The following is a 26,736-nucleotide window of genomic DNA, read 5'->3' as shown; positions in this document are numbered from 1 at the left end:
GGCCCCTTAGTGCCAATTGGGCATCGTTTAAATGCCACGGCCTACCTGAGCATTGTTTCTGACCATGTCCATCCCTTTATGGCCACCATGTACCCATCCTCTGATGGCTACTTCCAGCAGGATAATGCACCATGTCACAAAGCTCGAATCATTTCAAATTGGTTTCTTGAACATGACAATGAGTTCACTGTACTAAAATGGCCCCCACAGTCACCAGATCTCAACCCAATAGAGCATCTTTGGGATGTGGTGGAACGGGAGCTTTGTGCCCTGGATGTGCATCCCACAAATCTCCATCAACTGCAAGATGCTATCCTATCAATATGGGCCAACATTTCTAAAGAATGCTTTCAGCACCTTGTTGAATCAATGCCACGTAGAATTAAGGCAGTTCTGAAGGCGAAAGGGGGTCAAACACAGTATTAGTATGGTGTTCCTAATAATCCTTTAGGTGAGTGTATATGTACCCTTTTGGGAGGGATCCTCAAGGGTGTAGAATTGAGTAGGGACGGCACAGGTAGGCTACATGTCCCTATCAATATCCTGCGACTACTGAATTGTACCTAGCTATAATGTTTAGCCAGAAATTAAAATATATATATATATAGTCAGTGTCTAGTTAACAGCTCTTGTTCTCTACGAGTCCATTGCGCTTTCCAGTTTTGAAAGATTATGTCCTTATTATGTACTTATATGCCTCACAGTGGTTTGGTCTGCTGCCTACCTTTCTCAGACCCTTTATTTCTAAAAATTGAAGTTATTCAGACCATCGATTGATATATCTATTATATTGTAGGGTAATGTATTCCCCTGCACGCTCCTCTTGATGAAGAGGTAGTGACCCCGTCGTTAGTCCTTACCAATGTTGAGACCAAACCTACCAACACATTCTCATCCCAGGGCAGGAAATACTGACACAAGGAACATATCGTTTTGGTTAGGTTTAGGTACCAAAACATCTTGGTTAGGATTAGGAAAACATTGTTTGTGTTGAAATAAGTAAATTACATGACAGCGGATGAGTTACATCGGAGTGAGTTGAAAGGCCAGGCATCTCATACAGATGCTGTAGGGTAACTTGTGCGTCAAATACAAACAGTTTGCAGGCTTTTTCAAAGTGTCTGTATTTTAAGCTCTGGGATGAGACTGGACTAAACCTGCAACCTTGAATCAAATACTTGACTGATAAGTGGATAGAGGTAGTTTCTTTGATCACAGTTTGTATCAAGATGCTAAACCATGGGAATATAAGCTAAACTACACTTACACCGATCCCCACTCCAGAAAACCAGTCATGTCTTTAGATGTTGTTAGAAATAATCAGAGAAATATATTCATGGTAAAACAAACCTTGGTTTAGCACTGATTAGTGAACCGTTACTAAAAGGAAGTTGAGTGCATCCTTATGCAAGAACATTTGTCTTTTTATGTCAACTTTCTCTTAATTCTTTCATACATTGGGCTTGAATTAGTGTGCCTCACCAGATTCAGCAAACGCTACTAACTTCAGATAACTGTGTAAGTGACCCACGTTAACATAATGAATGCTTTCTTTACATAATTGAGGTTATGTTCATGAGATTTGTAAATTAGCATAATTAGCACCCCAATTATAAGGCTATGCATCTCGCCCAATATGTCAGGACATGTTCATTCATGTAAAAGACATTGAAGAGTAAAAAGAATTCCTGCTGTTGGTGAAGGAAAGTTTTACATTTGCAACAGTGTCAGCAGTGGAATTAAGGGAATAAGGTTGGATCGGTCTGTCTGTCTGTGGAGTTGTGGCTCTAACAATTTCACATTTGCAGAAGCACAGCACGTGGTAATCTAAACTGTGACAACAACCATTTATCTGTCCCTGCTAAAATATCAGCTCACTGTCACTCTCTTCCACTGGACTGATGCGCTAAGGCATCCAAAAGATTACACTTCCAGTTGACCTTATTATATACAGAGACAAGTTAACCTTCAGTTTGTGCATAATAAGTCATTTTGCAGTTTGAGATGTTCATATTCATAATGTAGTGTTCTACAATAGCCAATTTAAATGAATGATGATATTGTTAGGCTATATGAATACAATTAAAATTATATTAGATATTGAATTGTACGGTCAAACAGGATAATATCATCAACATAATTATGAAGTGTAATTCATACAGGAATAATTGCACGAGTCCTACAACAGGTCTGGACCACTCCTAAATTGTGTTTTTGTCTAAGAGAAAGTTGGCAAGTTCTCCTAAATCACTCATACAAGCCACTTAAGAATCCTAAGTAATCTGTTCGTAAGAGTGGTTCTTGCATAAAACCCAATGTCAGTCCATTAGAAGGTGGAAAAGCCAACTCATGGCACTTCATGTGTGTCAAACTACTTCTCTTTCACATTGCTGTAATATTTTTCTAGTCATTAAACTGAATAGGAAATAAGTACTGTGAGTAATGTGGCAGTCCAGTAGGAGGTAGCAGGTGTTGCAGCTCCGTTGCACAGGTGTGTGTTGCAGCATTCATTGGTGAAGGTGAAGTTGAGTCCCATGGTGTATTTTTCACCCGTGACTCCACACAGGGAGGAAAGGACGCAGCTCTTCTCATATAACACCACGCGGAAGTCTCCTGAAAATCAAGAGTTCATTAGAAACATAACTCTGGGAGAGACTCAAAGTAAACCACACTGACTCATCTCCCTCCTTGGCACTGCCTTTCTCAGTTGTTTTTCTCAGTTTTGAATCATTTAAATATCTTTAAGTGACTTGAGGCGCCCTCACCTTTCTCGCCTACAGCTCTGCTGGACAGACAGACCTGCCCAGGTGGACACATGAGAGGAAATTTGATGCAGTCCAGAGGTGAGATGGCGGGGAACACACAGGTGTAACAGAAGAGGGGAACTGAAGGACAGACATGTTTGTTAAAACCACTAAATTGCTTTTAAAAGTTTAGTTTTGAAGAGGAGCTGTGTTACACCATGAATATGATCCAAAATGTGGTGAACCATTGCTCTGAATTTAAAAATAGACAATGAAACTGTGTTGACATTTTTTTAATTGATGAGCTATAAGGTATTTTAGTGAAAGCTAAAACAATGTAGCTGATTTTCCTTGTCTTATATTGTTTTTTTTTTACTGTAAGTCAAACAAAACAACATTTGAAGACTATCTTAGGCTCTGGGAAGTTGAGATGCTCAATTTTCACTATTTTTGAACTTTTTATAGACAAACAATTAATGATGAAAATAATCATGAGTTGCAGTCAGACTATAGTATTAGCAAAAGCGAAAGAATTTATGTTGCATGCGTGTTTTTTTTACATTCATATGCACAAGCAAACACAAACACACACTTGTGTTCTGTTCACTTACCCACAGCTGGAAGTAAACCAAGGACAATCAGAGGGCAGACCAGCTTCGACATTACTGACTCTTTCTGTCTCACAAGGAGAAAATATTCTTGCAGCTTGACTGTTCAGCTCTTCACTTAGTCTCTTTCTTGTTATTTTCTAGAACAAAACTGCCATTTTCATCTAAAAAAAACAAAAGTCTCCCTCTTTGTGACTCAAGTCAGTTTCCGATTACCTTTATCCAGGCTTCCTCAGCCAGCCCAGCTGCAGAGATCTGAAGGTAAATCTCTTCTGGTTTCTCTTGATATTGTGTCAGTTAACTCCTGGAATCTGCACAGTACTTCAGATTCAATTAGGCTGTTAGCTTTCCAGCGACAGCCAAGATTTTACAGCGCTACCCGCACTGCAGAGAATAGCCTCATTCAGATTTAAGAGAATCAATAGAGCTTTGTGAGGAAACCGCTCACTAGGTTAAAATCTATAGAAAATGGGTAATTTGAAGCAAACTTGTCATTTATTTCTTTTACAGAACGAGAAGACATGTGGCGCATACTAAGGTTAAACAGGTCAGGTTTATTAAATTTTGTCTTGGCTAATGAAAGACGTTGAGTTTGGTGGGAGGGCTGTCAAGTGACCTGCAGTCCCATGACTAGAAGTCGTAGGATATAGAAATAGTGTTAACTCAAAATATGTTGAATTCACAGGTATTTTAAGTGGTTTTGGTTCATAAAGAATGCAGTCGGTCAGTTTCTATCTTAAAATAAACAAATACCTTAGTTTAATAAGTAACCCATTTTTTATGAGAAATTTGATTGTCTTGTGGATAAGATAATTATATTAGGCACTACTATATCTCTATCCAGTCTTTTTTTCTGTTTCTATTTTCCAGCCATATAGAAGGCTATTGTTCCAATCATGGTCATGTTTTACTGCAGTAAAGATAACAAAATTAAACCATGATGAAATGGTTACAGCACATAAATCTTAGCATTTATTTTAACATTGAACTGACAGTTGCCTGGGTTTGCTGCATGAGGAAAGTTCAGATTGTGTCTGTAACAAATAAATACAGGCCATCAAAAGTGATTTTCTAATACTTTATTGCATTTGTCTATGTATTTTGGTGGCGATGGGCAGAGGATGACATGTGCCTTTGGTATGAGAGACCTAGTTTGATTCCCACTGTGACATCACCAATGTGTCCCTGAGCAAGACACTTAACCCCTAGCTGCTCCAGAGGCTTGCAAAATCTGACATATATAGCAATTGTAATTTGCTTTGGATTAAAAAAAGCATCAGCTAATTGAGTAAATGTCTAAGCTTTCCTATGTTACATTAGACAAATCCTCAGAGTTTGCTTTCTTCATGAACAGGAAGATTTTAACACAAGAGTCTTGCACATTGTTTTGTAACTCGTTAAGAATTTGTTTGAATTTGTATTTCGGTGTTTAAAATGTTGCTGCACAAAGGGAAAAAAAACTGTGTGCAGCTCAGTGTAGGAACATACAAAGTATGTGGACACCTGAACATTCTACCCTTATGTGGTGGTTGAGTTCCTTCTGAAACAGTGGGCATTAGTCTTCTGCTATCACAGCCTCCACTCTTCTGTGAAGGCTTTTCACACTGCAGGGATTTGCTCCAGTTCAGCCAGAAGAGCATACGGCCTGGATCATGATCTGCATTTCAGTTTATCTCAAAGGTGTTGCATGGGTTTGAGGTCAGGGGTCTATACAGGCCAGTCAAGTTGGTCAAAACCAATTCTTTATAGACCTGACCTTGTGCATGGGGTAACTGAAATAGGAAAGGGCTCCACAAACTCTTGCCACAAAGCTAGAAACCCCACTATTCCCTTAAATAGCATTAATTCTTCTTAATCCAGCACATTTTGCACACAGCTTCTCCCTCTTTCTCAAAAAACACTTAACACCATCATCCCTCTCTACTTGCATGCTTGCTGCACCCCTACCGAACACAAGACAATGTGAGTTGGCTCCTGCATGCCCCCTGCTGGAGGAAAGAAGGCATGGCTCGCACGTCGACCTGCTGGCGCCTCATGCGGACGACAGCTGCGTCCACCTGAGCTGCTGCTGTCTTGCCATGCTGGTCGTCCAGCATCTGTAGAAAGGCACGCTGCAGCCTCGCCAGCTCACCCTCAGAGGACATGAGACATCGCCTCAGCACTGCACTGCCCTGAGAGACACACAGGAAACCCTTTTAGCCTGGTTTGGTTTGTTTGAGACACTCAACAGGTGACAAAAGGGGAGGCAAACCAGGTTAAACCACTGCATGCTTTTTTGAATAAATGGTGAGGAAATGTTGCCAGCATATTTAAATATGAAGAAATCATTTTACCCACTTTTAGTTATAAGTTTAGATTAGTCATGAAGATGGAATTTCTGTTTTCCTCAGATGGATCCCTATTTAGCAGTGTTTTAAAATTTCAGTCCCACTTTCTAACAAGGCGTACTTTACATACAATTTATGAGTTGAAACTAATGGCTTTACGAATGCTCAACACATAATTTCTTTATTAAAACTTTCAGTAATAAATTGTTATTGTTAAAATATACTAGGCTGCAGTTGTAAATATTAAAGCTGCACTAATCAATATTTTTATTTTATCACTGTGTCAAATAGCTATATGTAATGTGAAAGGTGCCCACAGAAAATTAGTGTTTTAGCATCTTTTAGCAAATTGTTTTGGTTTCATGGCCTGTAGCTTTACAGTTTTGGTTCACTGTCATAGCTGTTCAGCTCATCAGTGTTAATTCCAGGCACAGCAGGCTCCAAAAAACTCACTGTACACTACCTGCTCAGCAGATAGACTAGCTGGTGAACATAATGGAGCATCTGTTTTTTCCAGAAGTTAAGGTGTTGGAGGGTTCTTCCTCATTAATTAAAGAGCTAAAGGATAAAAAGACAAAATGTTTTACCTAATGTCAATATATACCAGCTAAATGGTATATTCATTATTACTGAAAAAAGCATTGATACTTTTGCCTTCTGCCATTAGTTCCAACTCAGAACCCTGTTATGAAATATGAAGAAGAGGGAGGTAGCCAAATGTCTGTCACCTTCATTTATGAGTGTATTTGAACATGTATGGATAGACATTTGGAAAGCAGTAGATACCTCTATGAGATGAGCAGCCTCAGGTAACTGTGTCCCTGGGTGTCTCTGATAAACCTGCACCAGAGGCCTGTTGAGTTTCTCTCTGGACAGAATGTCACCGCTGTACTCTGGACCCTGTAAACAGAATAACACGGGGAAAACATCACCTTTATGCACATTGTCACTGACTCAAATAAAGTCACTGATCATGTTCCATATACACACTAACCTGCACTCTGTCGTGGCTTTGCCGAATACAGTTAATTTCCCTCTGCTTGCGAAACATGGCCTGTCTGGTGGCTGCTGACATCAAAGTTAGGTTTTGCTACAAAAGAGATAACAAAATGGAAACTATGTTTTGTTATTCTGATATCAAAATGATTAACATGTTGTTTTTGTGTCTACCTGCAGACCGATTGTCTCACTGATTTTCTTCACCAGGCCATCATTGACTGTATGGTGAACAGCTTTCTGCCTGGAGATGGCACTGGTTAGCATCTGTCTGATGTTTTCCCTCAGTAGCTGTGACTGGTTGACTGTCAAACTGGACGACTCTAAAATCTGTTTACATTCTGCAAGAAGACAAATCAGTGATGTTAAACATTGTGTCATTTAAACAGGATATACTGCACTGTTTTTTCAAACATCAAGAGGTCACAAGATCAGTTTAACAAGTGGAGATCATCCTAAAATAACCTTTACTGCATTTTCTGTTACCATATACAATACTACACCCATTTTACCTCTGAGCACACTGTGGGTCACCAGGAAGGTCAGCAGTACCAGATAGGATCTTTTTCTGAGTGTAAGCAGGTACGTTAGAGTAAATTAAACTGTTACAGTAATGCTCACATACAGTATTTGCACTCTGTACTTTGCCTATTGTAATACATATTAATGGACAACTACTTATGCACATACCAAAATTACATTTTCAGTGAGCAATTAAGTGAAAGCCTCCAGTCTTGCACAGTTTTTAGCCATGCCCGGAGTGTGCCTCCTAGGAATGTCAATGTACTTTGTGTTTAGTGCTAATTCGCAAATGTTAGAATGCAAAAACATGGTAAAGATGGTGAACATTATACCTACTAAACACTATCATGTTACTTTTTCAAGTTCCATTATTCGTATACATTTTTCGTAATTTATTTAATTTTTTGTTTGTGTGTTATTTGTTCATACACACAGCATCAACATTGGATGTGTGTAAAATGACGCCCCATTTGGGTTTTGTGTAATTTGTCTTTTCTCCAAGTGAGCTGCTACAGCGGCATGACTGCCTGCGGGAACTGATACAGTTTTACTTTGTGTCCTGAGTGTACCTGGTGTAAAGGGGCTGACGGGATCTGCTTTGGTGAAGGTCTGAGCAGCGCAGCGGTGTCCTCCAGCAGAGCTGCTATGAGGCAGCAGCTCCAGGACACGAGCCCTCTCACTGGCGCAGTCCAACAGGTGTTTGCTGCTCTGACCCAGGGCCTGGAAGAGACAGAGGTGAGGCTTAAAAAGCACACATTAGGACTGCAACTAACGATTATTTCCAATGTTGATTAATCTGCAGATTATTTTCCAAATTGATCGATTCAATGTTTTTCTCAAAAAAATGCCAGAAAGTGAAAAATCTCCACCTAAAGCCCAACGTAACATCTTGAAATGTTTGGTCCAAAACCCAAACAAGTTAAATTTAATTACATCTGTAAGACAAAGAAAACCAGCAAATTCTCACAGTGAAAAGGCTGGTGTGTTAAAAAAAAACAAACACTTAAATGATTAATCAGTTTCCACAGTAGTTAGAACTATAGTTTAATTGATTTACTGACTAATTGTTTCCGCTCTGGTACAGGTGGTGATATGAGATGATTATAGGATTCTTAAAAAGGAAAATGAGTCAACAGGTGAAGACAAAACAGTAACACTGTATATCACCTGTAGCTGGGTCAGTGTGTTTCTCAGCGCTCCTTCCAGATCCTGTTTCAACTGGGCCAGCTCTTTTCTCTCACACAACAACAAGTAATCAGCTCCATCTCTCTCCTGCAGCAGAGCAGACCTGTCAGTCAGTCATCTCCTCACTTTGACAAATGAAATTCGCAATACAGAGCTTCATGAATTAATCCGTAGGCTGTTGTATCACTTACACCACGTCTGGTGTTGGATTTAAGCTGTAATGGCTGTGAAAACGCAACATACTTCTCAGACATTATTGAAAGGATTTAAGAAGCATTTGAAATTAGCAGTATTTAGTAATATAGTGTTATTGTGTTTAATAATGATTTTAACAAAGTTATTACATGCATGTTCCTGCAGGTGAAATCACTAAACATGTCCTGTGCAGAAAATTAACAAAAAAACTGGCTGGTTTTTTTCTCCATTAAAAAGTCAGATTCTAGACATGGTTGAGACCAAATGTCCAAACATTTAAGACAAGTGCAAATGTCATCCCTGTGGAGAAGTTCTCTTTTTTGTGTTTCTCAAAAGGAAGTTCAGAAGTCAGTAAGAAACAGCAGTCCCAAGTGATAAATAATTCTGTGTTTTCCTCAAGGATTTCCTGGTTTATCACACGATGGCCCAAAAAAAAAACAAAGCACAGTGTAGAGAAGTCACTGACTGTTTATAATATGCATTTTGCCGCTTGGATAAATGCGATAACAGCCAAGTTGTGTAAACTTACTGTCTCAGCAGTGGACGGCCTCCTAGTCCTCCCCTCTGAGCTCCTCCTGTTGACGGTCAGATCAGTCCTGAGGCTGCGCAGCATCCTCTCAAGGTGACCCCTCTCCCTCTCCAGCTTGATGCCCTCCTGGGTCACCCTGCCGGCTTGCCTGCGCAGCTGGCCCTCCACCTCCCGCACCCTTCGCATGTACTCACCGGCCACGGCAATGCTGGCCCCAGCACACCGCTCACGCAAGCTGGTAGGTGGGAACGGGGCCACAGACATCCTCTGGGAGCCACTTGGAAACTTAGGAAAATTAAGAATAATAAGTTAGATTGCAATTTCCAAATGCCTGAGTCAGTGGTGGAAAGTTACAAATGACATTTATAACAACTTTATACTTGTACTTCATTACTTTTCAGAGGAAAATATTGTGTATTTTACTCTACAGCTTTAGGTAATAGTTTACATATTTTGTTTACATTTGATCAGCTTCTAAAATATGTTTAGCAACATACCAAACTGCCCAACAGTAAAGTAGTTAAAATCATCTTTTTTAATAATTTTATTTTAAATGATTTTACATTTATACTGTGCTATAGCCTACTTTTGCTTAAGGAGATGAATTCTTCTTACACCACTGTTTGTCAAAACAAAATAGTCTTTGTTGTATTGCAGTCTAATATAGCCTATAAGATGTTCAAATTGGTCAGGAATGTTAAAGAAAACATTTGTAAGTTTTAGTGTTAGTTTTATTTCATTTGAAAACATCTCACCTGGTCTCAAGTAACGTTAGCCTGCTTAGATCTCAACACAAATATTTTTGGTGTTTTTTTCTTTTTATCATTGTGGTGAAGAATCTGCAAATGTTTAACCTACTTGTATTACATATTGTTCTTTATCTTTATCACGTTGTTTCGTCAGTTATCAGTCAATTGTCCTCAGTTCAGGTTCTGTCTGCAAGCCTGTGTGTCTCTCACCATCGCTCCTGTTGTCTGGGGCCTCGACATCTTATTTTTGCAGATGGAGTCACGATTCTCTCCGCATTCCTCCTCTGTGATCTTATCTTCGGTTGTTTCCGCTGTGCAGTCTGTGCGCTTTGGTGTAAAACTGGCGGCGGCGCTGCAGCTAGGGGGCCGGCTGGAAGTCCCGGACAGCCCGGCCCGAGTCTGCCGCACCAGGCGCTCAGCCCGCCGGATGGAGCGGACCGTCCCATCGTGCCAAGACTGCGGACCGATGGTGACAGAGCCGAGGGGCACCGACTGGACCTGCATTAGGCTACTTTCACATGCACTTCCCCCCCTAATTTCTTTTTTTTTTGCTATCAGCTGTTTTTACCTCACTGAATATGATGAACCCCAAAGCTATTTTGTGTCCACTGTGAAGCAAACAGTGGTTAACTTTGTGTTAAGTGTTATCAACCCCTTAGCAACAGTTCCTTAAGTAACTACAAACTCAAAGCTATTTGATGATTGGACAGTGAGGAGGTGAGGGACACTGTCATTCAACACTGGCTTTTACAGAGTTGAGACGCCTCAGGTTCCCGGAAGTTAATTCCCACAAATTTATATTCTCAGCTGAATCACATGCTAGAGTGTTAACAACTGCGTTAAAATACATTTTACAAGCATATGAATGTTAACACTTCAAGATAAGTTAACTACTACTCCCAAGGTGCATTTCGGCAAATAAATTAAAAATTAAAAACCATCCAATCACAAAGCTTAAAATGACACGCAACCGCAGCAGTCTCTGTGGGTAACAATGAAACATAAATTTATTTCTATGTGACTATTACTGGACGAATTCGGCAACTGTGGCACTGTTTTTGTTCACTAACTCTGCTGCGAAGCGTTTTCAAATCACCATCGCTCTGATTCGTGCCTCGGCCTGACATTGCAACGGCGGCAGAGGCTCATGGGTATTGTAGTCGTTAGATCCGTACGCCATGCAAAAAAAATGGACAAAACATCAACTCTGAAACGAAGTTAAAATAAATTAGAAGTGGTGGTCATAAAACAAATCTGTATGATACATTATTATTACTATTAATCTATTGATCGACTCCAGACTGTCCAGAACTCAGCTGCCAGGCTTTTAACCAGAACAAAGAAATATGACCACATTACTCCTATTTTAGCTTCATTACACTGGCTCCCAGTATGTTTTAGAATTGACTTTAAAATTTTATTGATCACTTTTAAAGCTCTTCATGGCCTCTCGCCTTGTTATATTTCTGAACTTTTAGTCCCATACGCACCAGCACGTACCTTGAGGTCCTCGGGCAGAGGTCTGTTGTCTGTTCCAGAGTCTCGACTGAAAACTAAAGGGGACAGAGCGTTTGCTGTCAGGGCCCCGAGGCTCTGGAACAGCCTGCCCGAGGAAATCAGGTCGGCTGAGTCAGTGAACTCTTAAGTCTCATCTTAAAACATACTTTTATAGGAGAGTCTTTCCCGATCTTATTTGACTTTATTTTATCCCTTTTATTTTATTTTACTAATCTTATATTTATCTTAAACGTGTATTTTAGTGTTTTCAATGTTTTCATGCTTTTATCTTGTATCGTTTTTGTATTATTGTCTTTACACTTGTTAAAGCACTTTGTAACTTGTTTTTGAAAAGTGCTCTACAAATAAAGATTATTATTATCATCATCATCATCATCCCCGGGAGTCTTGAGATATTGATATTGTCAAAAGTGGAAATCTTAGATATTGTTTAAAGCAGTGGTTCCCAGAGTGCGGTTCCCAAAATGTATTTTCACTATAATTCCATCCATAAATAACACAATGACAGAATGTATGGAGGGTTTCATCCACTTTCTGTAATCCTATTAGGGACAAAAAAAATAAAGAAAATCAGTTTAAGGGTCCATGACATAAACATTTGAGAACCATTGGTTTAAAGAAAGTTATTAAATGGGAATACCATGGGGAATACAGAATTGGAAAACATTTAATGAACTTCGGCCCTCCGACTTCTTGCAGTAGTTTGATGGTCATATTTCATCAGGAAGCATGAATGATGGTTAATAAAATAACAGCATCTGTAGATATATTGTAATTTGGATCAGAGTGTTTAATTCTCTTGAGCTAAAAGAAAGAAAATGTCTCTAATAACAAGTCCAAGTCTAACAAGACATGTAAACATTATAGATAACTGAAAATACTTCAAAAAAAAATTTGAGACAAAAGCAGAAAATGATCCTACATATTCCCCTCCTCAAGTGCTAAGATAGTACAAAAACTTGGCAGATCTGTACTGAGAAAGTAAAGAAAAACACAAGACACCACTCATAGACCTTCACAGAATAGAGACAACAAATTTAGATGGAAAGCACCATCGTACCCAAATCACACACAAATGTTAGATCCACTAACAATACCATTCAAAAATGTATCAGCAAAAATCCCACTGCATGAAATTATATCACTGACTAACCATTAGGCCTGTTACATTCAAAAAATTAACTAATTACAGTAATCTGGTGATTTTTAAATAATGTATTAAATATCCAGATAGAAGATGCTAGACCCGAAGCTGTCTGACTCTCTAAATATGAATTTACTGGTTCACTCCAGAGTTCAGTAGTAATTGTGGAAATTAAACTTTTCTTCAGCCAATGCCAGAACAAGACAAGTCTGCAAATACAAACCTCAAAAAAGTAGAGATATAAATAAAAATAGACTTAATGTACACCACAATAAATACGCTGAAGTGTCAAAAAGGTGGTGCAGAAAGTGCAAAAGTAATCTTCCGCCTGTGCAGTTAGTTTGCGTTGTGTCAGTACATCAGCCATGTTGTCTTATCACAGTGTGTGTTTAATGGCGGTCAGAGGTTCACGTTTGTTCTGCAGATTCTGCTGCAGCTCTGTGAATAGATGGTCCCGCTCCTCAGCATCCAACAGGATTTGCTTTATTATAGAAAAATAAAAGATGTCAGTCAGTCAAGTATTCATAATGGAGCTCAGATTATCACACTCTAAAAAAGGGATTCTGTTACATATGTCACACAGAATATTCAATTCATTTTTATTTATATAGCACCAATTCATTACAGAAGTTATCTCAGGGAATTTTCCAGGTCTAAACTGTACTCTCTGTAATATTATTTACATAGACCCAAAAATTCCCACCATGAGCAAGCAGTTAGCAACACTGGCAAGGAAAAACTCCCTTTTAATAACAGGCAGAAACCTCAAGCAAAACCTAGACTCGGGGTGGGCGGCCAACTCTCGACTCTCTGGTTGAGTGAGAGAGGGGGAGAGTGAAAGCACAAGAAAAGAGGACACTCAGTAGCACAACTTGTTAGGAGGATCAAACATATAATGTCCACAACCTCTAAGCTTGGCACTTTACTTTTTTGTTGATCAACTTCTCTCTTTTTAGAATTAACTTCTCACTTTAATCAGAATACACCTTGTGGTTGCATTGCATTATGGTCTACAGAAGCACTGCTGGTGAGAAATTAATCACCGTTTTCCACAATATATTTTTCTTGGTATGACTGAGTCTATAAAAAGTGCTTCAGGGGTGTATTACTTTGTGCTCAGTTGCTCTTTTGTCCCCCCTTTTGTTGTCTTCCTAAAGTAATTGTTTTCAGACAGGTCAGCGTGGTATGTGGAAGTATGACACTGTGCACAAAAGTAATTTGATAAATTATCTAGCTACTGTTCTGATCACTAAAGGCAGAGCAAACCAAACTGGCATGACAACATTTGTACTTTGAGCTCCTTGGACCCGTGACAAATGTCAACTGATATATTCTCAACAAAACAATCTGTTACTTTCACTCTACGTCAGCGTTTAAGCAACTTCACACCAGTGCAATTTTTCAGTTGTTAACAAATTAATGTAGATAATTTTACTGTAACATTTACTTGGTGTTGATAACTGTTTGGCCTTCAAATAAATCATGTTTAACAAAATAAATCTGCCTTTTTTGATAAATATTGGAGTGACTGTAAGACAGTAAGTAGCATATTCTAGCACTTTACCTCTATAAGTTTGTCTCTCTTCTCCAGGCTCTCTCTGAGTTTCCTCTCCTCTCTCTCTCTGTCCTCTCTGTCGTTCTGCCAGGCTCTATGCGTCTCCTTCTTCTCCTTCTCCTTCTCCCTCAGCTCCCGCCGAGTGTCTCTGAGTTGAGCTGTCAGAGAAGACACCGTCTGACTGTGACTCTCCTGCTGGTTCTGGTGAAAAAGCAAAAGACATAGTTAGAAAGGCTGAGATTTGTTTTTGCTATGTTGTGTGTGTTGTCTTTCAGCGCTATGAAAAATCTACGAAATGTTAAAACATCCAACTTCCCAGATCTCAATAACACATCTTCAAATGTCTCGTTTTATTTGAACAAAAGTCCAAAATCCCAAAAATATACCACTTGTTCATGTTTGGCATTTTTTCACTTTATTGTTAAGTGAAAAATTACTCAAACACTGAATCGATTATAAAAATAGATTATTTTTCTGTCGATTGACTAATTGATTAACAGACTAATTGCTTCAGCTCTACTCCAAACAATTCAATCATGGCCTTGAGTCAAAATAAATCTGATCCATTTTTATATTTCCTAAAATTTATCTAAAATCAAAGTGTAAATTTTTTATCAAAGTGTGTTTAAAATACTTAGCAGGCGAGTTTCAGTTTTTTCTTTAATGTATTCAACTTTTAATGCTAATAGCTCACCTGCACCATGTCCTGGTATTCCTGCAGGGCTGTGGTGAGTTTGGTGACCTCTTTGCACAAGGTGGCGCTGTTTTCCTCTCTGTCCCTCAACAGGACTGCCAGCTCAGCCCTGCCTCCTGCCAACCCCTGACCAGTCACAGTGTCAGAGACAGCCTGGAGGAAAATGACATGTGAGCAAAAAGCAGTGGTAAAATTCAGTATTTACTGACAAACCTCATCTGAGGCCAGAAGGAATGAAGACTCATTCAATAATACACAGAGAATGAAAGCTCTGCAGCTTTCTTTTAAAAAGTTAGTAGAAGTTCAACTTTCACTTAGTCACTTTAAACCCTGTCACACTGCAGCTATCAGAAAGATTAAAAAAATAATTAATTATATATATATATATATATTTAATTATTTTACATATGTTACCTGCACATCTTTCTGATGGCTCTCCAGCTCCTCTTTGAGGTAGTGGATCAGAACCTCCTTCTCCTGCAGGACAGTTGTGAGGGCCTGGTCCCTCTGTCTCCACATCTCCTTCTCTTTCTCCGCCTCCTTCAGTAGTCTCTCCTTCTCCCCCAGAGCTACTCGCAGGTCCTGGAGCAAAAATGAAAGACAAGTCTATTTAAATAAGACTTTAAGTACATGTAGAGTGAACTGTGCAAGGGACGTACAAATGTACACAGTGCCTAAATGTAGTAAGATTTGTGTGTTAAACTGAACCACAATGTTTGTAATACCATCCCTTGTTCACTGTGTGTGTTCTCTTACGTTGATAACATCCTGGTTGCACTGCAGCACAGTGTTGAGTGTGTCAAGGTCTCTCTCTCTGTCTCTTCCAGCCTTCCTTAGACCCTCGATCTCTTTCTCCATCTCCTCCTCTTTCTCAGTCATTTCAGTCCTCAAAGTCTGCAGGGCAGCCTGCACATCACAAAACATATTACATGTTAGATTTAAATACATATGTAAAGTTGAACCAATCAGTTGACTGGGATTTGATACTTTGTTGTCATGCATGATAGTAAACTGAATATATTTCAGTTTTGGAATACTGATCAAGTAAAAAGACAGATGACACCAAGGGGAACTGGTGTTTTCATTAAAAGTCCAAACAATTAATTTTAAGAATATTCTGCCAATTAATTGAAAAATGAATATAATCATAAGTTGCAGGCCAACATGGTTTGATTTTCAGCTGTATTAAAGGTGTTTGCAACAGTCTGTCTGAAAAGACAAATTCAAACATTATCAATGTGACTAGAGAGTCATGATGTCAGTAGATTTGTAAAATTTTAGTCTCTACTCATCTTTATTTGCCTTCTGAGAGGCACCGGATCAGCACTTAAATCAAGTAAACCTCACCTAACCCCATTTTACAAGCTAAACTGTCTCTATGACTATAGCATTAAAGGCCTTTGAATATAACATGTCAAGGTGGTCAAGTCAAAATCTCCATGAAACACAAGATGTTGATATGTGTGATTTAATGACAGAAACAACAGAGTTAACTCAAAACAGTGTTTGTAATTTCAGCCATGTTTCCAAAGAACTAGAGGAAATTGCTGACATGCTACTGCTAGACTGTTAAAATGTCCTGCAGGCGTGAGGAAGAAAAAATTCCTCATCACAAGACCAACACTGCTAACGTAAAAGCCTTCGGGGACACAACAACTGAGTCTGATGACTATCAGCAAAAAAGTCTGTCTGCTCATGTTGATAACTGCTATGCTTCAGTGAGTGGCTAATACTCGTCATCATAAGCAGACCCAGCATTACTTATAACTTATCACTTAATGTCAATAATCAGGACAGTGTCAGCTCTAACCTTGTTGTTAGAGAGAATTTCCTTCAGATTCTCTGTCAGTTTCTCAATCAGCTCGTTGGCCAGCTCAGTCCCTGCTCCCTCCTCCACACACAGTCTTCTGATCAGACCCATGTACTCCTGGAAGAGAGGAAATATCTGTCTTCTCAGTGCAAAATTAGAAACCTACGCATCTAAAAGCACTGTTAGGGCATCTTTTTTTGACATCTTTACTTGAGTTTAAAGATTTAAGGTTTATCTAAGTGCAGATTTTTAGAGAGTTTATGAAGCAATTTCAAGCATGAATATTACACAGGTTCATAATAACTAGAGCCAAGTGTTCATATAGTGTAATTAAAGCTGATATTTATGAAAATAAGAACCACTGCAAACATCAGAAAGTGTATTCACAAATCTACAGATCCATTAAAACAGGCAGCCACAGTCATTACTTATCTACTCACCCTGAAGCAATAATCTGTTTAAAATCAGTTGTTCTAAAGAAAATTTAAGTGAACTACCGAAAATGTTGGTGATACATTAGTTCGGACATTGAATGCATCATTATAAGAATTTAGGGATATGGTTTTCTTTTTTTATAACATAAATTTGCTATCTAACTCAATATTTACTGCCTATAAACAGCTTATCTTTGATGTAAGCATACTGCATTGATAATCTTTAATAGGTTGTATTCCATTCAAGCACCCTTTGGTTCAGAAAAAGGAAGCCTTGGCTCATCTTTCTGATGGACAATCCTATTTGCTTTAGCCATTTAGCTGTCGCGTCTCTGCTGTGTATCATCAGCGTAACAAGCACCTAAAAAAAAGTGCTGATCAAAGCTTAATAAAACATTCTTCAGCGTCACTGGTACAGTGTGGTGAACAGACAAAAGCAAATGCAGTTCTGGCACTGCCACTTTAAGAGCGTGCAATGCCTTCAAAGACAAACAACATTCCAGTGAACTGCCCCGGCAGCAGCAGAAGATCCAACTGCTGTGTGCATGACTTGTCTCCATCACCTCACCCACCTGGATCAGACGCTCCCTGCTGTGCAGGGAGTGACCAAGGCTCTGCAGCACGGAACTGCCACCCTCCTGCTGGACCAGCTGGAGGAAAAAGGAAAACAAATGACAATGGTTTCTTTTAAAAGTCAGAGCAGTAGATCAAACTGTGGTGTTAACTATTCTTGGTTATGGCTGAGGAAATATACTCCATATACTAAGAGTTGGGCTTTAGGGTTTATTTTTATTAATCGTTCAATCGGTAGATTATTTTATCGATTAGTAGTCTATAAAACACCAGAGAATTGTAACAAATATGTGCAATATATCCACATCATCCTAGAGCATGAGGTGACATAAAATGTTTTTTTTTTTCTAACAAACAGTCCAAAACCTAAATATATTGCATTTACTACAACAAATCCCAAAAAGCTACAAATTTGATAACCTGAAACATTTGACATTTTCGTTTAAGAACAGTTTAAACAATTAATCAATAACCCTAAAACACTTTAGTTAAAATAGAATATTTAAATTAATTTATTTTAGAAGCATTTTGTTATATTTTTTGAAGTTCTATTTACATCCCAACAGCAATCAATAAATGAAATGCTCCGACTGTGCATGAAAATGTGTTTTGGACGAGTGGCTTTGGAGGGAGAAGGTGGGATCTTTTCTCTTGCTAGTTCTCCAACGTTGACTACCCCAGTTTTAAAGCTGATCTGATTAGTCAATCAGTGGAAAATGAATTAGCAACTATTTCAATACTTGTCTAATCGTCAGCCAAGCAAAAACATCAATCATTCTCTGGTTACAGTTTCTCAAACATGAGGATTTGAAGCTTCTCATAGTTTCATATCATAATAAAGACAAAATAAGACATCTGAAAGTCAAGTTTAAAAAAATATTTTCTGACATTTTATAGAGAAAGCAATTAATTGGCAAATTGATTAGAATAGGTATAAATAGTTGAATAATGAGGGGATTTATACAACTTTACTTCAATTACTTACTACAGTAGGTGAACGCACCACTGTTCAAAGGCACTTCAGTGCATACAACAGTAGGTGAACGCGTCATTGTTCATACAGTGTGACAGTCTTCAGTTCAGTGGTACGTTTAGTCTGTTGCTTGTTCAAGCGGTCACATTCAGAAAAAGCCTAAACAAGCACTGCATATAAGGTTAATAGCTCAGCATCTTATTTACGGTTACCAAATTATGATTGTTTCTATGGCTTTCACTGTCTTTTAATAAGTTTACAAGGAAATAACATAGTGGGAATCACAGCTGAGCTGACAACAGCGCTCTCAATCACCACTGAGGAGCTCCACTGATTCAATCAGTGACAATGGTGATTTAGTATAGTCAGTTCATTTTGAAAATGTGTTGATATAGATTTGTTCGTACATGTACTGAACTACTCCCACAGATTTCACATGAATTCTTACTAATATTCAAAACAGTGGCCCTCATTGTGACAGAGATGAAGGTCATGTGGACTCTACAAAGCAGCTGGGAGGCTTTTTAATGATATCCTCCATCATAAGACTACAGGGCCTGGGGCAAACTCCACTGGTCGGGGTAGATTCCAGAGAGAGTGTGTTTGTGTGTCTTTATCTGCACCTGTAAATGAGAAACTGGACACACCCTTCCACAGGCACAAAACACAGTACACCCACCCCTGAATCCTTTCATAATCCTATATTTGCACTCAGTCAACATTCACATAGTGGTTTATGGAGCTGTTTGGACATGTGACTGAGGAGCTGCTGTGCAACGTTGCAAACCTGTTTTTCTTGTGTAAAAAAAAATGGTTAGAAGTAATACCTCTTATGTGATAACGTACATCGCAATTCTATCTTCATTGATTTTATTCATTTATGATTTTTTTTTTTTTTAATGAATTGTAGGGCTGAAACGATTCATCGATTAAATTGATTAATTCAAGTACTAAAATGCATCGATGCAAATTCTTTGCATCAACGCTTCATTTAATCCATACTACATAGCACAGCAGTGTTTCGGACATTGTCGCACATCGCGCTTACCTGAGTGAAAATGACGTGATTATGATGGCGCTGTTTGCAAAGTGGAGGAAGAGAGAGAAAATAGTGAGGGACGGAGAAGAAAGTGTATAAATTATGGGATTATTTCAAGCTAAAAGAAATAGAAAAAGAAAAGAAATTCTGTAATGTTACAGTCCGTCCACCGTAAAACAAAACTTATGTCGCCTCGGCATCTGATCAGAAAGCATCCGGTTTTCTGCCAGCGGACCACAGACAAGGTAACAGTAACAGCAACTTTAGCATTTAACTGAAATCATGATTGATTGTTGAGCTGAAGGCTAGCCAAAGTAAGCCGCAATCCTCAGCTGAAAATGTATACATGTGTTTGTTGTTCTCCTGGTGGGGCCTTGAGTTTGGGTTGTAACGTCACAGTCATGAGTTAACTGGGTGTCGGGGAACTGCACCTTAGTATAACTTGTATAGCACTCGGGTGATGTTTGTGTTTGTAAAGCAGCTGTCTGGTTGTCGGTCAGTTGATATTGTTGGTCTGATGTTTGCTGTATGACACACTATGAATTTCCAGAAGGACGAATATATATCCATCATCTATCAACGTACATAGCAGATCCTGTTACCGGGGTGGGGGGCACCGCCGGCAAGCAAAATTACTTTTTAAACGATGCACAGACGAATCGATAAAATAATCTATAGAAGCTTGGAGTACTAAAATCATCATTAGCTGCAGCCCTAATAAACTGATACCACTCTCTTCAATCTCTTCTTCAATCATCTATCTCAAATAGGATGCTTCAGCTAGCAGCCAGTTAGCTTAGCTTAGAAAAAAAGACTGAAAACAGTTCACTTATGATCACATTATATCTATATCATGACAAATCAGGGTTTTACAAAAGGTCATGAGCTGGACTATTTCTTGTTACTATTTGTCCAGGATTAAACAAGTTATAACTTGTTTAAGTTTAGGTTCGTCTTATAATAGTTAGGTGTCCAAAGGTACAATGAAACAGGTTTAGTTTGCTGTAATCATTCTTCCTGTTTGACCATTACGAAAACGCTTCCTAATGTGGCATCAGTGCAAGTGATGGGAGACAAAATCCACAGCCCTGATTCTACAATACATCCTAAAGTTTATTTAATGCTAATGTGATGCTCCAGCAGCCGGCATGAGACAAATCAAGAGGGTAACATCCAAAGTTATGATCTTTTTAGTACTAAATTCCCTATTTTTGTTTCTTGGACAGTGTTTCTGTGTTGAGATGCAGTGGAGAGAGAACCACAAAGAGGTTAATTTAATACTACAAAAACTAACTGTGGAAAATATGTACTTTGACTATTTGACTAACTGAAGCCTCATATTAGCTTTCCATATCTTTATGCTAAGCTAAGCTAACTGGCTGACAAGAAAGTGAATAAACATACTTTCCAAAATGTCAATCTACTCTTTCTGCATTTAACTGTTCCAAAAGAGTGTGGGAGACAACAAACTGAATACTTACAGGGGTCCAGTCTTCTGATCCGTTGACTTCCATTGGTTTGCTCTTCCCATGTTTCAGCTCGGCCTCCAGAGTCCTGATGCGGGACATAGCTTGGTCCAGCTGGCCTCGCAGGTGCCTGACAGCTTGGTGAATCCTGCCAGTAGTGCTCTGAAATCACAAATTATTCTATAGTAAACATTCATTGTGGAATTTTTTTAGTAAAAATATCAAGAGAAATGTGCAGTTCTAATCTTGTTGGACTCCTGGACTCTGTTGCTCCTGGATTATCAAGTACAGTACATTGTGTCAATATTTGCAGCCAATAGCACACACAGAGCATCTTGTCAGAGTTCTTCTCAAATATACAGACGTTACAGTTTAATTGTCTATAGCATGCTCAGACAGGAATGAAAACACTCACCTCTCGTTGAAGAGGCATGTACTCGTCCCTCAGCTCTGTTAGCTCGTCCCCGTCCTCTTCATTCATTTCATCGCCCCCGTTCTCCACATCACCAAAGTTCAGCACCCTGTTCACTGAGGGTGACGCCACCTCTCCAACTTTTCCTGAATACCTCCCGTCCTTCCTGCCCAGAACTGGGATCCTACTCCCTGATGGCGAACTGACCGGCTTCCCCTCGATACTTCTCAGCTCCTTTAGCACAAAGTTGGCTGACTGCACACCCGGCGAGTCAAACGGGTCGTTGTCATTAAGAGAATCCAGAGACTGAATGGACTCAGTGCGGTAAGACGCTTGTAAAGAGAGAGTGGACCCTGCCGGTGAAGACAGGCTGGAGCTGATGGATGGCACTCTCTGCCAGTGGAGGGGCATGCTCCGGGATTTGTCCCGTGACAATGCCAACGGGGAGAAGGGTTGGACAGGCAATCGGCGAGGAACCCCACAAACTGACTCATAATCCGAGTCGGACACTCGTAAGGAATCGCAGCCTTCACATCCTTTGCTCTTGCTGCATCTTTTACCCGTTCTTATAAAATACGGACACGTGTCCCACTTCTCGGACCAGCACTCATACTCTGAGAGTGCCATATTCTCTTTGAGCATCTCCCTGTAGCCCTCCCTCTCGGCTTCTCCATCCTCCTCGCTGGTGCTGCCTCTGCTCTGGAAGTCCTGTAGGTGTCTCTGGTGGTACTTTTGGCGCACCCACTGTCTGATCTTGTCCCTCTCCTGCATCAGCTTCTGAAGCCTCTCGGACGAAAGCACCCTCACCCTGGCTATCACCGAGTCGAACTTGAATACCCGCTCGAGGATGCATACGCATTTGCCACAAACAAACTCCCCTTGCCCACTGCCACGTGGTACGGACTGCCCCAGTATGTGAGTCAACACAGAGAGCAGATCCATCCCTTTGGACGGGGAGTTCAGGGACACCTGGGACTTGGAAAGAGACACTGAGGAACCCAGTGATAATGTGCTGCCTGTGAAGAATAAAAAAAAAAGGTTACTTCAGACCCAAGAGGCATAAAGTATGTGACCAAAGTTTCTTTATTTCCTTATGCTCCAGACTGACCCCAGGGGCTGCTCTGTGAGGACCGGGACAGGCTTCCTCCTCTAAGGGACTCTGTTGGGGTCTGAGGCTGACCGGTCTTCTTATTTTGGACCCCAAACAGCCACCTCCTTTGGTTTCCCTGGAGACCTCCGCCACATATTCGGCACAAGTCAGTTTTCCCTCTGTAGGACATTGTGGACAGAAGACTGATACAATCCCCCTTGTTGTCAGCCAGATGTTGGAAATTCTCTGTGAATTAAAGCAGAACATTTTATTTACAGCAGTTATTCTTATCTGGGAGTCAGAAACCCACGACTTAAAACTTTTGTCTTTGTTTTTTTTACTCATGCCAGCAGCGTGGCTCCAGGGATGGTAATATCAGTCGGTGCACCACTTTAGTCGAGACAGAAATACTCAACAACTGCTGATATGGTTTCCCATAAAATTTTGTTCTACTGACTTAAGTGATCCCCTGACTTCTCCTCTGGCAGAATCAGCAGGTACACATATTATCCATGTCCCCCTCAGGATGAATTAGTAAACCTTTCACTTTCATCAGCGCCCATCATCAGATAAATATTTTACTTTGTACAGTATACGCATGCACATGCGCAGAACGAAAAGCATTTAGAATAAATCATGATGTTATGTCAGACCAACAGTCCAAAAATGTAATTTTTAATGCAATAATTCACCTTTTTTGAAAGGAATTACTGGCATTATTGGTAAAAAAAACAAAACAAAAAGATACTCAAACGATTAATCAATTATCAACATTGGATTATTGGGCAGAACAAAACAAGATATCACCTTTGCTCATCAATTAATCAGATTAATCAATACTTAACATATTGATTAGTAAATTAGTAATATTATCGATTAGTATCGTTAGTTGCTGCCCTAACATGAAGCAACTTCTCTTTGTTTGACCGTCATCACAAGGTTAATATGTTTACAGGTTGTGAGCAGTTCAAGTCACTTTGTTCCAACACTGTCTGTACTTCAGAAGAAAAGGGGGGATTATTAACTACGCGTTTGAGTAAGCAAGATGGCTGCCACGCGTATCGTGCCTTCCTTTGGAGCGTAGGTTGTGCACGTCCCCAGGAATTAACGCTTCACGTCCGCGAGATGCAATTCTACACATGAACGCGGGGGCAGTATGTCGATCTGACCGGCACATCAGCAGCAATCTCCGGTTCCACACACCAGGTGGTGGCGGTATGCAGTTAGTTTGCCAACCGCTATTGAATGCAAAAGAGGAAGAAGGTCAGCAGCAGACTTTAAAAAAGGAGATTTATGGCGGGATGTTTCCAATAAAACTCCTGGAGCTAGTCCGCAATTACCGAAATCGTTATGATGTCTAATTAAAATCACAACCTGCTCGAGTGTCGCAATGTTTGGTCTGTTTACAACGTGCAAATTCGGAGGAAGATAATCCGGTGTCTGCGAGGGATGACCCGATCCTAGTCTGCCCCCTAGCGGATTCAGGTTTAATCCTCCAGGTACACGCAAAGTACGCAGGCAAGTATGTGAACAATGCCGTTTGCATCGCCGACGCCCGTACATTGTTAAAGAGCAAGTATATCCAGGGCTTCACAGTCAGAAAAGTGACCCTGCAGATTTACCTTGTGACCACTTTGGTGGGTCCCAACCCTTAGATTGAGAACCACTGGTTTGACGCCTTTATTGTCACAGTATTCATTATAGCAAAGTCAGCATGGCTTGTAGCCTAAGAGCTGGCTTCATTTTCCAGCTCTAATCACAGTGAACAGGAGGGAGGAAGTTTATTTGAGCCATCTAATCTGACCAGTTTGGCGTTGACATTTTCTCCCTGGTGCTTTGACTAGTGATTTTATTGCATTTCTTCCCTGCATGAGTGTTTTGGCCGGTTTATTGTAGCCTACAGCTGCTGTGTGTTTACAGTAGCTCCCCACAGGGCGGGACACGTCGACCTTGAGCCACGCTCACAGTGAATTCAGTCAGACTGTCAATGAATGAAACTTTCTCTTCAATATTCAGTCTCTCCTTTAACCTTTGCCACTCATAGGACGCCCGCAAATGTTTTTATATCAAATGTAACACATTCTTCAGTCATTTCAGCCTATGTAAGAAGAAATAAGTAAGACTGCGTTGGCAAATTGTGCTTTTTTCTTTTTCACATATGGAAATCCTGAATTACAACCACAAACTTGATACATTGCCTGTGTCCTTGACCTTTGCTGTTTAAAAACAACAGTTTAAAGCAGTAATCTTTTTTCGGGATCCACAAACAGCACGCCACATGTTTCCAAAAGGGAAACTCCTCATCATCCAGTGGAAAACAGTTCGTCAATCTGATGCTATTTTAAGAAACTGACGTTCAGCGATTCAACGTGAAATAACGCCAGCCTGTGAAAGTGGAGCTGCAGTCGTTTTTCACTATGCACACAAGGATACCGCCAGCTTTCACCGCTTACTTCAGTCTGACTTAACGTAGCTTCACAAACACACAATTAGCTTTCCTGAAGTATTTTGAAGCGCAGTCTTACGTTTGAGTCTCCCCGGGCTTCACGCGCTGAACAGGATAAAAGTTAAAGTCCGTCAAGCGAGGAAGAAATCTTCATTGTCGTCTCCCAACAGGCGGCTGAATGAGGCGAAGTTACCAAAAAAAAGACATGGAAGCGTAAGGTAGGTAACAACCTTCTTACAGGAAAAAATCTCCACCGGGAACTGAGGTTGCAACACGGAGCAGAAGAAGAGAGGTGGGTGTCACCTTGCTTGCGTCATCAGTCATACCTGTTTGGAGCGGCGCGAGCGAGAGGGAGGAGGTCTGCAAACATTGAGAGACTGGTTTTGTGTTTTTTTTTTAAACAGCACACAGTTCATCAGCACAGAAAGGGAGACCTGTCAATGTGTCACTCCGCACTGCACAGCAGATTGCTTTTCAGAACAAAACACTAAGCTAACAAACATATTAGAGTAATTTCTGCTACTAAAATAATCACAACCTCACAATTATGACTTGTTTTTTTCCCATTATTATGAGAATGAGAAAGTGCCATTCAGGCTGGAGGTGATTTGATAGATGGGTGATTTTGACAAGCTGTGCTGGGTCAGTGATTTATCAACTACCGGTATGTAGTCTACTATTTTGAGCCCGGTGTTTTTAGCCTATATTTGTTTACATTTTGGCAAATTACCATCATTAAAATAATGCCGAACTAGCTTTTAGGAGTTCCCACTTGCATTGCACCCATGAATGTACAGACAACGATCACAGGATCACTTTGATCATGAAGACGACGTAAAAATGTGATGATTCTCAAGCAAGTTATGAAGCGTCTTTTCTCAATCACAGTGGATATATGGACGTTTATTCGCGATGGACGTCGCAGATAACGACATATTCAGCAAGTATAGGTTACATTCAATGATGTCAATATGTTTTTTATGTCTGTGTGTTCAGATTTGACTGAGTTATAACCTCATGCAATAACGTTGCTGGCTGACATATCCTAATCATATGATTGAATAATTATGAGTTACTTTTTCATATTTATGACTTGTAATCTCATAATACAGAAACTTAATCATAATTATAAAATACCATAGTCATGACAGAACCTTCATATAATTATGAAAGTGATGAATGTGATTAATAAGTCATTTGATGAGATAATTATTGTATGTTCATATTATTTTGTTGTGTTTTAAGAATCAGGAACAAGGGAAAATAATGGCATAATGAATATTATTAATAATTACAGTTTGTGGCACACTAATTAATTTTTGCATTGAACACATTTTCTTACCAAATATTATGCCAAGAATTTAAATTAGAAATGATAAGAACCAGAATTCATTTGGGAAATACATCATATGCACATGTTTTAAAGTCCCCTTTTTTCTATTATCTCTGAATCCATAATTCAACCCCTGTGAATCAGTTCAATGAGGGAAATCAATTTGTTTAATTGATTGATTGCTGCTTTAATCCAATCATGTGTAAAGGGCAAAAGAGTCAACATGCATACTCTACAGTCAGGAGCTGATGCATGCAATACAGGTTATCAGGACAAGCTGCATAAACAGCTTAACTCTCAACAATGAAACAGGATAGACATAGAACAACGAAAATATTTATCAAAACAAAAGGCATAAACATGTACAGACAATCACTAAAAATGACTGACTTAT

General features: G+C 39.6%; 3 protein-coding genes and 1 long non-coding RNA gene across 5 annotated transcripts; 1 reads left to right on the top strand and 3 right to left on the bottom strand.

The window, feature by feature from the left end:
• Nucleotides 1-1,529: 1,529 nt before the first annotated feature.
• On the bottom strand, nucleotides 1,530-3,407 carry LOC123969063 (sperm acrosome membrane-associated protein 4-like). Its single transcript, XM_046046175.1, has 3 exons — nucleotides 3,356-3,407; nucleotides 2,766-2,885; nucleotides 1,530-2,613 (listed from the first exon to the last, which is right to left on the bottom strand). Exons 1-3 carry the CDS (start codon nucleotides 3,405-3,407, stop codon nucleotides 2,411-2,413), a joined length of 375 nt encoding a protein of 124 aa, XP_045902131.1. The 3' UTR covers nucleotides 1,530-2,410.
• On the top strand, nucleotides 2,409-11,218 carry LOC123969064. 2 transcript variants are annotated; one of them, XR_006824618.1, is made up of 7 exons: nucleotides 2,411-2,661; nucleotides 2,781-2,843; nucleotides 3,362-3,613; nucleotides 6,856-7,257; nucleotides 7,700-7,932; nucleotides 9,115-9,344; nucleotides 10,109-11,218. It is a non-coding gene; the product is annotated as an uncharacterized LOC123969064 (long non-coding RNA). The 2 variants fall into 2 exon arrangements; XR_006824617.1 differs by having other exon boundaries at nucleotides 2,409-2,661; nucleotides 6,856-7,932.
• Nucleotides 4,469-10,485, bottom strand: ccdc105 (coiled-coil domain containing 105). The gene is made up of 8 exons (XM_046046174.1): nucleotides 10,066-10,485; nucleotides 9,107-9,391; nucleotides 8,365-8,469; nucleotides 7,767-7,917; nucleotides 6,850-7,016; nucleotides 6,674-6,769; nucleotides 6,466-6,579; nucleotides 4,469-5,523 (listed from the first exon to the last, which is right to left on the bottom strand). The coding sequence occupies exons 1-8, from the start codon at nucleotides 10,357-10,359 to the stop codon at nucleotides 5,296-5,298; spliced, it is 1,440 nt and encodes a 479-aa protein (XP_045902130.1). The 5' UTR covers nucleotides 10,360-10,485; the 3' UTR covers nucleotides 4,469-5,295.
• A 927-nt stretch (nucleotides 11,219-12,145) lies between the features above and the next one.
• si:ch73-95l15.5 (centrosomal protein of 164 kDa) lies at nucleotides 12,146-25,307 on the bottom strand. The gene is made up of 11 exons (XM_046046024.1): nucleotides 25,089-25,307; nucleotides 22,582-22,809; nucleotides 21,477-22,489; nucleotides 21,077-21,223; nucleotides 17,583-17,660; nucleotides 16,577-16,693; nucleotides 15,523-15,672; nucleotides 15,181-15,348; nucleotides 14,767-14,919; nucleotides 14,082-14,273; nucleotides 12,146-12,998 (listed from the first exon to the last, which is right to left on the bottom strand). Exons 2-11 carry the CDS (start codon nucleotides 22,751-22,753, stop codon nucleotides 12,894-12,896), a joined length of 2,295 nt encoding a protein of 764 aa, XP_045901980.1. The 5' UTR covers nucleotides 22,754-22,809; nucleotides 25,089-25,307; the 3' UTR covers nucleotides 12,146-12,893.
• Between the last annotated feature and the right edge of the window lie 1,429 nt (nucleotides 25,308-26,736).

The sequence above is a fragment of the Micropterus dolomieu genome, linkage group LG03 (genome assembly GCF_021292245.1).
Source record: "Micropterus dolomieu isolate WLL.071019.BEF.003 ecotype Adirondacks linkage group LG03, ASM2129224v1, whole genome shotgun sequence".
Taxonomy (NCBI): domain Eukaryota; kingdom Metazoa; phylum Chordata; class Actinopteri; order Centrarchiformes; family Centrarchidae; genus Micropterus; species Micropterus dolomieu.
This window is presented reverse-complemented; position numbering and strand designations above follow the sequence as displayed.

What these genes read in the sequence shown, in the direction of transcription:
- LOC123969063 (XM_046046175.1), bottom strand. Translation starts at nt 3,407, where the DNA reads ATGTCGAAGCTGGTCTGCCCTCTGATTGTCCTTGGTTTACTTCCAGCT. An exon ending in TGGTTTACTTCCAGCTGTGG is followed by an intron (nt 2,886 to 3,355) that starts GTAAGTGAACAG and finishes TCTGTCCTTCAG; the next exon opens with TTCCCCTCTTCTGTTACACC. An exon ending in CAGAGCTGTAGGCGAGAAAG is followed by an intron (nt 2,614 to 2,765) that starts GTGAGGGCGCCT and finishes CTTGATTTTCAG; the next exon opens with GAGACTTCCGCGTGGTGTTA.
- ccdc105 (XM_046046174.1), bottom strand. Translation starts at nt 10,359, where the DNA reads ATGCAGGTCCAGTCGGTGCCCCTCGGCTCTGTCACCATCGGTCCGCAG. An exon ending in CCCAGACAACAGGAGCGATG is followed by an intron (nt 9,392 to 10,065) that starts GTGAGAGACACA and finishes AATTTTCCTAAG; the next exon opens with TTTCCAAGTGGCTCCCAGAG. An exon ending in AAAGCCACGACAGAGTGCAG is followed by an intron (nt 6,580 to 6,673) that starts GTTAGTGTGTAT and finishes TTCTGTTTACAG; the next exon opens with GGTCCAGAGTACAGCGGTGA.
- si:ch73-95l15.5 (XM_046046024.1), bottom strand. Translation starts at nt 22,753, where the DNA reads ATGTCCTACAGAGGGAAAACTGACTTGTGCCGAATATGTGGCGGAGGT. An exon ending in GATCAGAAGACTGGACCCCT is followed by an intron (nt 17,661 to 21,076) that starts GTAAGTATTCAG and finishes TTTTTCCTCCAG; the next exon opens with CTGGTCCAGCAGGAGGGTGG. An exon ending in AAATTCTCTCTAACAACAAG is followed by an intron (nt 15,673 to 16,576) that starts GTTAGAGCTGAC and finishes TGTGATGTGCAG; the next exon opens with GCTGCCCTGCAGACTTTGAG.